We start from the raw sequence: 13098 nt of genomic DNA on the forward strand, positions 1-13098 counted from the left end.
CTGCCCCTCCACTCTGCCACACAGAGGGACCCTCACACAAAGGAAAAACACAAGACCTTGTGCTTTCCATACCATAAAGGTAAAACTAATTTTCAAGTCTGCTGAGCACAGGAACTTATGCCATGAATATGACCACCAGGCTCGTGCCTTGCTGCATCCTATGTAATGCTGCACCCCCTCTCAACAGCAGGAGTTCCTGCAGGGCTCAACAGCCTCCTCCCACTCTTCGGCAACATCACTGGATTTTCATCCCTTTGCACCCTGCCTCTCCAGTTGTCCCAGCAGCTGGCATAGGTTGTGGCAGGTCTCCAGACTCACAGTTATGGCCAGACATGGAGGTTTCTATGGGAAATTGCAGGAGAGGACTAGACAGACAGACATTAGCTTCTGTATCTAATGCACTCTCACTCCCATGTGCCTCAGTTTCTCCCTTGCACAGCATCCTGTCAGCTGGAGCAACCACACCACAGCACAGGCAAGCCACAAACTCAGCAGAGTCCAACCTGCCAGGGCTTGTGGTTTGGCTGGAGTCAGAGGCTCTCTGTGACTCATCCTACAAAATCTCAAGTTCGTGGCTATGGCTGGAGAAACCCATCGGGAGCACTCCAGGCTCAATTTACACTCCCTCTGGGAGTGGATTTGTGCATAAACAATGCAGATGATGAGCAGAGCTCAACCGCCTGGTTGGAGAATATCCTCACTTGGATGGATGAATGGATGTGGGGCTAATGAGGACAAGCTCTCGGCAGTGGACCCCTGTGTGTACACTCTGCACCACCCAGGTTTCCAGGAGGTGCTGCTGTTGTGAGCCTGCCTTCATGCCACTCACAACAGGATAAGACCCTGATCCCCCTCTGCAGCTCTGTTACCTCTGTGAGGGATGCTCCTCAACTTCCTTGGCTTTATTTCAGTTTGGATCCTGGAGGCAGCAGGTGTAGCCCTGCTGCGAGCAGCAGAGACCAGCTGAGCACAGAGTGGACCTTTCTCCAGAGAACAGAAGTGCTCTTTGGAGGAGCAAAACATCCATTCCCCTCCATCTGTCTTCGAGCAGAGCTGTTATTCAGCAGCACACTCGAGGCCTGGACATCAGAAATGCATGCACACAAGGGCACACCTCATTACACCTCTGCAAATCCAGCAGGAATCAAGTAAGACAGGCCACATGCTGCAGCCCTGCTTTAGGTTGTGCATCCCAGTCAATTCCTCAGTGTGATGGTGCCGGCTCTGCTCTGCCTACAAATCACAGAGGTCTTGGCTGGCAGAAGTCCTATGGGCTCCTGGCCTTGCAGGTCAATGTTCTCCAGCATCAGCTCTGTAGACCTCTGGCTGTTTTGCAAAGCTCTGGAATAGATGACTAAGAAGAGCCTGGCTACTGGCAGATGACTTAAATCTGCTAACACAGGTCTGCTCCAGAGGAAATGCTGCAGGCTTTGCAAACTGAAAAAGCTAGGAAGGTCAAGTGCGTTGCACCTGGGATGAAAAGCACTACCTTTCTGTCAACCGTGTGCACCCCGAGGTGAGGTTCTGCCCCATCCATAGGGAATTTTGAACTGAGAAGTGGATGTGTCTTGCCAGGTACTCTCCCTGCATGCAGATATTTTATCCCCTTCCCCTTGTGTCCTAAGTAGAGACAAAGCTGTTTTTTCCCCATGCTGTGAATCACAGCCAAAAATCCCTTTCCCCAGCACCAGCCTCCCCAGTATGGGTCTACTCAAGGGAAGAAAGTGCAATGAGACTCCAGACTGCTCGGCTTCAATCAGCACGTGCTAAGAGCTAAGCCTAGATAGCAGCGTTTTCCAGCAAATTGTACACCAAGAGATCAATAGTTCATACAGGACTAACACTGCTGTAACCCCTCCTGCCTCCATCACTGTCAATTGCCTTGAGGTTTCACTTCACTTCTCCACCTGATGGGCCTTCCTGGAGCAGTCATTACAAGGTGACACACATTGCTTTTCCTCTCTGTAACGAGCCTGCCACAGCCCCTCCTCAATCCTTCTTCTCTTTCTCCTTTTAATAGGCCACAATTATATTGGCTTCTCTGCATGGATCCCCCCCATTTAGTGCTGCCCAAGACCGCTTATCCTGAAAGATGCTCTTTTCATCCACAGCACAGACTGCATATCTTGCAAGTTGTTCTGTGTATTTTTTACACTCCAGCATCTGCTGGCCTGATTAGGAATCTGGTATTTCCCTTTCCACAGAAGCACAGTATCTGCTCAGAGAAATTAACCCCACCAAGGACTTCAATTAAAGAGGTTTGTGGATGTTGTGTCCCAGCATCTGATCTGCACTCCTGATCGTGCTTCATGGTATCTTTGCTCTGTTCCACCCCAGAAAATCCTCTCTGAGGAAGCAGAGATGATTACGTTTGTACTCGGTGTCTTGCTGTGCCTGTGTTCCCATTATCCAGGGCTTTGCTTGTTCCCAGATGTGTCACAGGTGGGCTGAAGATAGCAGCAAGTGACTCCATGCCCAACACTACAGATGGATGTGCAGGACCTGAATGTCTCAGCCTTTCCTGACCTTTAGGTCCTGGGTTCTGCCACACACAGCTCTATTGTGATGTATCCTGGGGATGATTTGTAGCACCCTCTACTGAGGCTCTGTGCTTCCACAAGTGGTGCCCAGAGCTTCCCCCAGGGCTGTCATGTTTTGCTCTTTGAGCCTGACTGGAGATCGGCTTTGCAGTTCCAGGGCATCCAGGACTTCAGACACTGGAAACTCTTCAAATCAGATAAATAGTGAGTGGTACCTTCAGTCCAAGTTCTGTTAGACACGTGAGCTGGTGGGAGCAGGCTGCTCTGGAAATGTGAGATGTCTGGCTCACTGGGATGGCCACATGTGACTTCCAAGGTGAGACCTTTCCTTTTGGAGCTTTTGGAGGCTAATTGAAGCCAAACCCCTGAAGCACCAAAGGTTTCCACCCCACCCGACAGTTTTATGCGATCTTCCATTTCTGGAAGCCTTCAAGAATGTAAAGAAAGGGTGAAGATTGCTTCCTCTTCCACAAAAGGAGCTCTGTGCTAGGACAGGACACAGCCCTTCTTCAGCAGCCAGTGCTCACATAAAGAACAAGGCCCATGGCTATTCCCTCTGTGCTGGGCTAAACCTCAGCTTCCCAGGGTCTGAAAATCTGTGCAAATGAGATTTTGGCTTCTATCAGCTTTTGGAGGCTCCCAGTTGCTGTGGCAATGTGTCTATTTAGAACCATGCGTCCGCAGAGGAAGCCATGCTCCTGCTCCACACAGCAGGGCAGTGCCATGGTGAGAAGGAAATCCAAACCCTTCCTCTCAGCCTCTCCCCAATAAGCAGGCCTTGTTCAGCACTGGGTGTCAGCAAGGATTTGTTGGCAAGGACTCTCTGGCTTATGTAGATGGTCAACAAATTTAGTGCTGTCCCCTCTGCACAGCCACAGCCCGGCAGGTCCAGCCTCCGCCCCACAGGTTGTGGCATCATTGCTCTATGTCAGCAGTAATCCTCCACTTGAAGCTTCTCTAGATGTCTGGGTGGACTACAAATCCCATTCCTCCTCCTTCATTGCCTGTTGATGTGTAATGAAGCCTTAAGAGACTACTGAGACATGTTTTTCCTTGACACTGGCAGAACTAATGAGTCCTGGCTGACTGTGATCCTCCTGGCAGTTTCTTCTTCTCACCACAGATACAAACTATTTTCACCAGTTCTGTGGGATCACAGGCTTGTCCAAAGTCTGATAGATCCACACTCTTAAGATGTGTTTTCTTTTTTCTTTTCTGTCTTTTATTCTTTTACAGATTTGTCATCTGCTTCAATACACAGGACCTATTTTTGGGGAAGGGTTCCCTTTTTTGTTAGCATCACAGATATTGCCAGCTAGGTTTCCTTCCAAGTTCCTGGATGGCTCAAGAGGGGCAGATCTCCACTTTACTCAAGAACTCCATCAGCTCCATTTCAAACAACTTCTTCCATTTCCAGAAAGTGGCAAATTCAGTTCCAGTGCCTCCAAACAGAACTGTACATGGAAAGCAGGCAGCTTCTTTGCAATGTCCACAAACTTTGATAACTTGCAAAAGGCAATACTTAAAAGCCCTGAACCACCAAGCTGTGTTTCCTCTCACCTAAGTGCCAGTCCCTCTATTTTTCTTCCTGTCCTTCTCTCTCCCCCACTCGCCCTTCAGGAACATCTCATCTCCTGCATTTGACAGCACTGAGCACAATGGGACATCAGTCTTACTGCTGACCTGTGGCTATTTTTCAAACAGACCCTAGGCAAGAGCTGTGAGGTCTGCAGTCCCTGTCTGATGGGCATGAGCTGTACTCCCACAGCGCGTCCCAGCAAGACCAGCCACACTGCACCATGCACCAGCGACTTTCTGCAGTGCAAAATTAACAGACAGTGCATGGAAATGAACCTTCTTGATTTCCCAGCTCCCAGGGGGGAGGATCAAGCCTGGGATGTGCATCCTACAGGCTGGCCCCCTGTGGGATGCTCGGCTCTGGACCCTGTGGAGTGATGAGGCAGTGGGCAAGGAAGCACAGGCACTAAAAATAGGCTGTTTGCGGTAGGGGCTGACCACATTTATTAGCAAGCCTGTGCTCTGGCTGACCACAAGGTCAGCTGCCGAGAGCTTGGCCGTAATTCACTCTGTGTCTGGGCAGGAAATCTACTTTAGCTCAGGGGGATGTCCAGTAATAGGAAAAGCTGTTCCAGGACCTTGGGCTATTTTGGCTATTTTCTTTTATTTTGCAGACAGAGAACCTTTCGGGAGATGCATCTTGTACTGGAAAAAAAGAAAAATAAAGTCATGTGGTCAGGGACAGAAAGAGGGGTAGAAATGGAAAGGGGAGCATGCAGATGTTTGTGCCTCTTTGGGTTTGGGGTTCTTCTTCTTGACAGGATCACCTTCACCAGGGAAGATCAGAGTAACAAAGGGGACCCCAGAACTTGATGGGCTCTTAAACACCCTAACAGCATGCAGCAGAGTCTAATGCGTTGCAGCACGGGTGTCACTGCAGGTGGGGTTGCTGTCTCTGCTGCTTCCCTGCAGCTGTGGGTTGGCAGGGAAGATGGGGAGGCAGTGGGAAAACCATCACAGTAATGAATGCTCAGGGATGGAGATGATGGACCTTCCTTGGAAAGGCATCAGAGGGCAACTTGAACTACAGCCAGGTTGTACCTCTGGCCAGCAAGGGATGGGCCAGCAGACTGGCCCCCAGCAGATGCAGTAGGACAACGCTGATTCCCAGTGGGTGGCCATGAGCTTGGGCTAGCTTAGCTGTGAGCAGCAGTGAGCAAGGCAAAGGAGGCAAAGGACGCAAAGAGCAGATGCCTGCCCTTGAACGGCAGCCTTCAGAATGATTTAAACAGGGTCTGCTGAATGGGGCTGCAGTTTGGAGCGAGGCTGGTATTTTCAGCCAGCTGGATAATGAGAGCATCCAGAGTTATAACAGGAAGGATTAAAAAATGTAATTGCTAATGGGGAATTAATTGTTAATGGGGAATCATCATTGCAGGAGGGTGTTCCCAGTGTGGCCCCGCAGGGATCTGTTCTTGGCCAATTGCTAATCACTCGTCTTATCAATTATCTTGAAGGCAACATAAAACTGTTGCTGGCAAAGTTTGCTGGTGACACAAGGGCTGATGTACATAATGGAAAGGATGAGTCCATCACACGCAGAGTCCAGAGCAGCTAATATACGAGCCTTCCCTCAGCAGGAGCATGTGTTTTATGCAGCCAAACACAAGTCCATTCATCTCCAGTGGAGGAATGTAGGTCAGACTCACAGAATGCAGGATGGTGTCCCAGGGACGACAGCACTGATAAGGCCTTGTCAGGAGCCACATGGAGATAAAGTGCCAGTGTGCTGTGCTGAGAGCAAAACTTGGCCAGAGGCAAAAGGAAGTGTCACGGGAGGTATGAAGGTGCTGTGTAATGAGAAGACGGAGTTTTTTCCTGAGCTGGCCCCAACCTGAGCCTGGAAGAAGGCACCATCTCCAGCCTCCCAGCTCAGCACACACAGTCAGTCCCTTTGACCTTGCCTTCCCCAGTGACTGCCTGTGCCCTGGCAATTACAAAAATTCCAGACCACTCTGTTGCACACTCAACTCACCCTGGGGATTGCGTGGAAAAACAAACAAAAAATGACAGATGTTTGTCATGTCACTTAATGCATGACTGAAGGACACTGTTATAGTGCCACAAGGGAGAGGAGAGGAGAGGAGAATGTACTAACCATCTCCTACACAGCAAATCCAGACAAAACTCCAAAATCAAAATGACTAGTTTAAGCATGCCAGGCAGAGGGCATTTCCTGGCATGGGTTGGCTTATGTGGAGGAAGCAGAGTACAGAAAGAGCTGGTCACATCTCTGTCAGCCAAACAATGCAACAGAGACAGGGTTGGGCAATTTGAGAAGGGGAGAGAGGTTTTCCTATCCATAGTTGGTTTCTCTTTGAAAAGCCAATTTGCATGGCTTTGCTGTGCATTTTGAAGACTATTTACCGGTCCATGCTTTGTCTTTGCAACAGCATTTCTAATGAGGCACGTGCAAACTGGAGCCCCCGGGAAGCTTTGCAGCAGAACCGACTGCAAAAGATTAGTGTCAGGGCTTAAGAGAGCAAGAAAGACGGGAGAGTAACGAAACAAAATCTCTCTTTTCCTTGGCTGAGGAATGATGGGGGCTAATTGCTTGTTGCTGGTGAGGAAGAGAGGAGATGGGAGCTTCTGCTCCTATCAATAAATTAACCCCGGCATGTGGCATCTGAAGTGCATTCATTTCCAGAGACTTTTATCTCTTTGTCTCCTCTCCTGGGTGAAAACATAATTATTGTTTAAACATGAGTTAATTCAGCAAGGTGAGGATCAATAGAGCAGAATTACTCCTCTTTTAAAAGCAAAGAAATCTCAGTCTGGGACAGATGTGGACATAATTCTGGCAGAGCTGATGGATTGGGAAAATGCCTTTGTCACAGCAAGAGACTGGGGAAGCAGAGCTCCCTCTTTTCAGGACTGCCGTAGGCATTGGGTCTAATAAGAACAGGTAAGTCCAGCAACAGGCAGTCACAGCATTTATCAGCAAAAGCTGAAATCACCCATGCATGTGCACTTTGTAGTCTGACATGTGGTTAGGCATCTCCACCATGTACACACTTCCCATATAAGAGCTTGGGTAAAACCCCAAAGCTCGTGCTGTGACCTCTCCCGGACCTTTGGAGGCACCCAGGCCCTGCCAGGGAGAGGGTCTCTGCACTGCAGGGACCCCCACCAGCTCTGCTCTCACACAGTGGAGGCCTTGGACAACCAAAGGTGTGAATGTCACAGCAGACAGCATCGCGTCGGTGCTCAGCTGTCCCCACCACCTTCCTCCACTCTGAAATACATTGGCAGCAACCACTGCCTGAAGAACAAAACATGGGAAGGAAAACTGAGCTATGCACAACAACAGGAAGTTGATTAGAGGGCTAGAACACCTCTTCTATGAGGAAAGGCCGAGATACTTGGTATTCTTCAGCCTGGAGAAGAGAAGGCTCTAGGATGACCTTATAGCACCTTCCAGTACGCAAAGGGGCTACAAGACACCTGAGGAGGGACTTCTCACAAGGACATGCAGTGACTGGACAAGGGGTAATGGCTTTAAACTGAAAGAGAGTAGGTTTAGATTAGGTATCAGGAATAAATCCTTCACTCTGAAGGTGGTGAGGCACTGGTGAAGGTTGCCCAGAGAAGCTGTGGATGTCCCATCCCTGGAAGTGTTCACGGGCAGGTTGAATGGGGCTTTATGCAAACTGATCTAGTGAAGGCGTTGCTGTCCATGGCAGAGGGATTGGAGCTTGATGATCTTTAAGGTCCCTTCCAACCTAAACCATTCTCTGATTCTGTGTGGAGGGCACAAGGCTCTCCCCTATGGTCTTCAGCCTGTTCTGTCTACTCTGTCCTCTCCCATTCTTTCTGCAGCTCCTGTCCATCCCTCCATGCCAGCTGGATCTGTGCAGATGGGGACAGCCCTGAGACTGTCCAGGGCAATACCCATCGCTGCAGGCAGTCTGGCCCAATCTGGCAGCCCCATCTAAAGCTGCTTATTCATGTGCTGGGGATGACACTCCTGGACATGCTCTTCCATTGCCCCTCTGCCCTTCCTTGAAGCAGGACACCCCAAACCCACTGCCAGACCCAGAATATTAGTGCCAGCCTCAGAGTATCCCCCTGGGGCTGCCCTGCTGGATGTCTCTGGTCTCCCATCACACAGTGTCCATCCCCATGGGTAGCTGGAAGTTGCAGTCCCCAGCTGTGTCATGCAGGTGAAACCTGAGCAACCTGCCAGGGATGCAAAGCAAGGGAGCCCTGTCACCCCAAAGATCACAGGAACTTCAAATCCATTGACTTCTGAGCCCCTCCACTCCCTTCCCCCGACACTGGAGATCATCCCGGGCTTCCACATCCCAGACAGATGCCCCCTGTGCTCTGCCAGCTCCAAGGAGAAGGACCAAAGGTGGGCAGCAGAGGGGTTAATACATGAGCAGCCTCACCTTTACCAAGGCTGATGCTGCTTTTATTAATTCATGTGGCACTTTGCAGGATGCTCCAGTAATCACCAGGGTGCATATGAGAGCCAGGAGAGGGTGGCCAGGCTCTCTCCGTTGTGCTCATGCTCACTTAACAGCTTGTCACATCCTCCTCACTCAAGTATTCAGTGCTAATGCATCTCTTAAAGTGCTTCATGAGCTATTAAAGTCAAACGTGCCTCAAGTGCATGATAAATGGACTCTATGCCAGCATCTTCCCCCCACTCCCCCGGGTCCCGGCCACCAGTGGGATTAATCCATCCTCCCACCCCATTCCTGCTGTGCTTTTCCAGCCCGAGTGCCCCACGGGTGGGGGATGAGCTCTGGGGTTGGCTGGTGAGGAGAGGCTGCAGCAGGGCAGGTGCAGCACAGGGCACAAGCTTTGGGTCTCCAGTGTGGGGTAGACACTCCCCAGCTTCACCTGCCTGCATGCAGCCTCCCTAAGCCAGGCACGGTGGGGTGGGCAGGAGAGCAGAGCATACCTCGGTGTTTCTGAGAGGTGCCCAGGAGGGACACGCAGTGCCTCTGGGGAACAGATTGAGGACAGTCCTGAAAGTGCCCTATTAGCCTTTCTCCAGCTCTTGTAACCTATTTTCTGACCCTGTGTCCTTTTTTGTCCCCCAGTGAAGCTCCTGCAGATGGGAAGATCCCTGCCTCACTTCTCACCCCCTGTTGAGGCACTTGTTGATGCACACAGGCCTCAGCAGCTTCAGTTTTGAGCTGGTGACCCAGACACCTCCCTCCCAGACACAGGCAGGCAAGGGAAACAGGAGGGACATGAGGACATGGGAGGCTATGCTGCCAAACCCCTGAATCCTACTGGATCACAGAGCAGAAGGTGACAGTCGCTGCAGCTCTGCACCAGCTGTCAGTGGCAAAATGCGTGGTCCTGCTTACTGGTGAGGAGCAGCATTTGTTTCTGTCTAGACAACACAAGTGTGTGCAACCCTGAGGTACCTGGCACTTCTGCGTTTTGTGCATTTCCCTGTGCAACAGGTCTGGGCTACTGTTCCTACAGCACAGCAGGAACAGCATGGTGCGTCCAAAGGATGCTCTGCAAGTCCTGTTGCTGAGTCCTTCAAAGCTTCCCAGGTAGTGGTCCTACAAGCACAGCAGGACTGAGCAGCTTTGCTTCTCTGCAGGAAGCATCACACCACCACAAGCAGCACACAGCTCAGCACCCAAATGCTTTGAGCAGGCTCCCTGGGAAGGGGTAGTGGACCCTCCTGCAGCACCAGCCAGCAAGCTCCTTCCATGTCCAGAGGGTGGCTGTCCCCACAAATGCGGATGTGCTGCCAAACCTTGGCTGCTTTGTGTCCAACCTGGCAGCTTCTGGCAATATAAACCCACCCAACTGGATTTAGGGCAGCTCAGCAGGGCACTCTGGCTGGGTTCCTCAATTTCACAGAGCCCATAGATGTCTTTACTGGAGTTCATCAGCAAAATCCCCCTCTAAGATCCTCTAAAAGCAACTACAGACAGACTGACTGCCAGGAAAAGCAGTGAATGCTGGAGGTTCCCCATTTTGTCCCATTTTTGCAGGGCTGGACTCCACAGCAAGATGCAACCATCCCTGATGACCTTCCTGCTCCTGCCTAGACCCAAGATCATGTGGGGCCCTCCAGCTCCCAATGCCACCAGTGACTTTAAAATGTAATCTCTCTAAAGCCACCACTAAAATAAGCCCTGAATCCTCTGCCAACCTGGAGAGATGTGAGCTAGTGGTGGGCCCAGATATGTGGTGGCAGTGGGGATTAAGTCATCCCAAGGAGGTGAGAGCAGGATGAAGCATCATCCATGATTGTCCTGGGGCAGGGCATCATGGAGCTGTCAGACTGATGCTTCCTCCCAACTCTTATCCCTTCATGGGTGGGCTGCATAGGGCACAAAAGAGTGGGGGAAGGCATCCAAAGCAGTGTCCTGGCAGTAGGGACACAGAGAGGTGTGGACAGGGCAAGGGGCATCAGCAGAGGGAGATGCAGGGTGCCCAAACCCCACAGTGATGGCTTGGAGGGGACGCTTGTCATGGAGAGAAGTGATAACATGCACAGAAGCAGTATCAGGCACACCTGGAGGGTGCTCCCAGCTGCCCCCAGGAGAGAGGCTGGAGGAGCAGCATTCCCATTTCTCAGGACCCCCAAGGCCTGGGAGGCACGAAGGACTCACCCTGCTGGCTGTGCCTCTGGGCGTACACCACCACCACCACGGCGAGCACCACGCAGCAGGCTGACGGGACAGGGTTAGCCATCTGTGGAAGCAAACACAGGCAGGAGCAGTCAGGGCTTGCCCCCAATGCTGAGAGCCCTCAGCAATGGGACTGCAGGAGATGACTGTAAAACCAACTCCATCGCAGCCAAGGGGAAATTCACTGCAAAATGAGGCATTTTGCTGGCGCACGCTTCATCACTCGATAGCCTGTGGCCCTTTCCACGGGAGGTGCCTGGAGGTGATAAGATGCTTTGCACAAATGTTCTATCTTCCCTATCTCATTTTCAACATTTTCCTTAGGAAAGCCAGCCCCTGGTGCCAGGCTCTCCTTGGCAGATGCAGCATCCTCCTAGGAGCCAGCACTGCCCGCAAGTGGGTTGCAGAGGGATTTTGAGGCGATGGGAGCACACCCAGGTAGTTCACAGCACCAGGTGGTGTTTAGGACACGCAAGATGTTGATCTCAGCACAGACCTCAGCCTCAGCCACCTGCCATCAATATCTTGATGGGCCACAGTTGTCCCCCACCTCTCTGGGCTGGGAGAGGGGCAGAGGCTACTCCATCCTGGTGAGCTGTGCCATGTCCCAGGGGATGCTGTGGTGCAGGGAGGTGTGGAGGGGGTTACAGCTAAGAAAGCACGTAATGAAGACATCCTCCCTGCACCAAAAAGCCCCTCCAAGGGTGGACAAATGGCAGCAAAAACTACAAGGATACCCTGCACGGCCCTGCAAGCTGGAGATGCTCAGTCTCTCGTTTTCTTGCAGCCAGGGCTGGTAGAGGAGACCAGAGCCAGGAGGGAGCTGCTGGGGACAGCCATGGGGATGCGGGCCCACCCACCAGGAGGTAAATAGCACCATGCATGAAAAGCAAATTCCACCTTCAAAACCATTTAAACCTCCCTAATCTCCAGTGCCGTATCAGTAACGTGCACAGGATTGCCTTTTAATCTAGAACATGAGTATGGGCTCATTAGCCAGATGGCATCCATTTAAACCTAAGTAAAGGGGGAGCTCTATTGGCAAGAGAAAAAAAATCCAGCAAAACATATTCCATTACCCAACACGGCTGTTGCAGGAGCCCAGATGGCCTCTGGTTCACAGCAAGCCTTTGCAGGGCTGGAGGGGAAGGCAAGAGCAGCTGGGTGGGATTTCATGAGCAGATTTTGGGGTGCAGCTGGACCAGCCTGATCTCAAATGCCTCTCAGGGGCAGGGGTGCTGGGGGAGATAGTGGGTCTGAAGAGGACGAGCCTGGAGATGGGCAGAGAAGGGACCCACAGCCTTCACTACTGATTTTTGGGTGCTGGGTTTGGGCTCGAAGGGCTGGCAGCAAGAGCCATTCCCAGTGTGCTGGTGCTGCAGAGACATGCAAGCCCCAGACCCTGCTGCCAGCCCTCACAAGTCACCTTGAGCAAATCACTCTAACTGCCTCCCCTGTGCCTCAGTTTCCCCCACCTGTAAAGCAGAGATAATGAAGGTGACCTTCCTCTGGAAGCTCTGGGCGAGGAGCGCTAAGTGCTGATTACAACATCCTTATCACTCCCTCTGTTTCTTCCCTCCTGCTCCTCTTGTGCCTGCTCTCCACTGCCTTCTCCATGCGTCCCCTCTGTGCCTGCAGCATGGCTCCCCAGCAGCCACCCCACCTGTGCTCCAGCTGCCATCACAAGGGGCAGCTTGGGGAGTGGGTGATAGCTGGAACCTGAGGCACTGAGCAGCTTGGAAACCACCTGCAAACCAGGAGCCAACTCTCCCTATTTACTCCCAAATTTACTTTCCACTGAATAGTCCCTTCCTACAGCTCTGGAAGCTGATGGGTGGCACCAGGAATTGAAGCAGGCAAGGAAACGGGGGCCAGAGCCTCCCTTCACCACAGTCCAGATATCCCCAGCTAGTGCAGCCACCCCATTTCTGGGGACAGTGGCAATGACAGGAGGCAGGACAGGACCCCCCAGCAACCAGCCAGCTCTTCAGAAAGTGTGAGATCTCGATGTAGCCTTTGGCTTGGCTCAGTGCAAATACCATCACCAACCCTCATGCTCTACCTCCCGGCCCTGTCAGGGAGCAAAGCCACCTGCTGCCTCCCCCCCGCTGCTCCTCCCTCATCTTATCAGCTCTTAAAATAATTGCTGCTGCTCCTGCCCATGTGCCTGGGCCAGCATCGAAACAGACACAGTTGTGTGGCAAGGAATGGTTCCTGTCCTGAAACACTGATTGTCTCAAGGGATACAGGTGGAGTAGGAGAGAGCAGAAGGACCCAGGTAAGATCCCTGGGGATTCTGTGGCATGACCAGGACACAGGCAGAGGCTTCCAGTGACAGCACAGAGAACTCACCACTCAGCTGCTCTCAT

At 51.8% G+C, this 13098-nt stretch overlaps 1 protein-coding gene across 8 annotated transcripts in view; it reads right to left on the reverse strand.

Annotated features, from left to right (window-relative positions):
- CNTFR (ciliary neurotrophic factor receptor) overlaps positions 1-13098 on the reverse strand; it is a 206537-nt gene that overhangs the window by 73103 nt on the left and 120336 nt on the right. For all 8 annotated transcript variants that reach the window (XM_042028689.1, XM_042028688.1, XM_042028691.1 and 5 more), the window contains one exon: positions 10712-10793. In XM_042028689.1, the coding sequence (XP_041884623.1) occupies positions 10712-10793 (82 nt within the window). The remainder of the gene's footprint in view (positions 1-10711; positions 10794-13098) is intronic.

The sequence above is a fragment of the Corvus kubaryi genome, unplaced genomic scaffold, assembly GCF_017639235.1.
Source record: "Corvus kubaryi isolate FWS band 111438036 unplaced genomic scaffold, C.kubaryi_AGA036_p1.0 37308, whole genome shotgun sequence".
In the NCBI taxonomy this organism is placed as follows: Eukaryota; Metazoa; Chordata; class Aves; order Passeriformes; family Corvidae; genus Corvus; species Corvus kubaryi.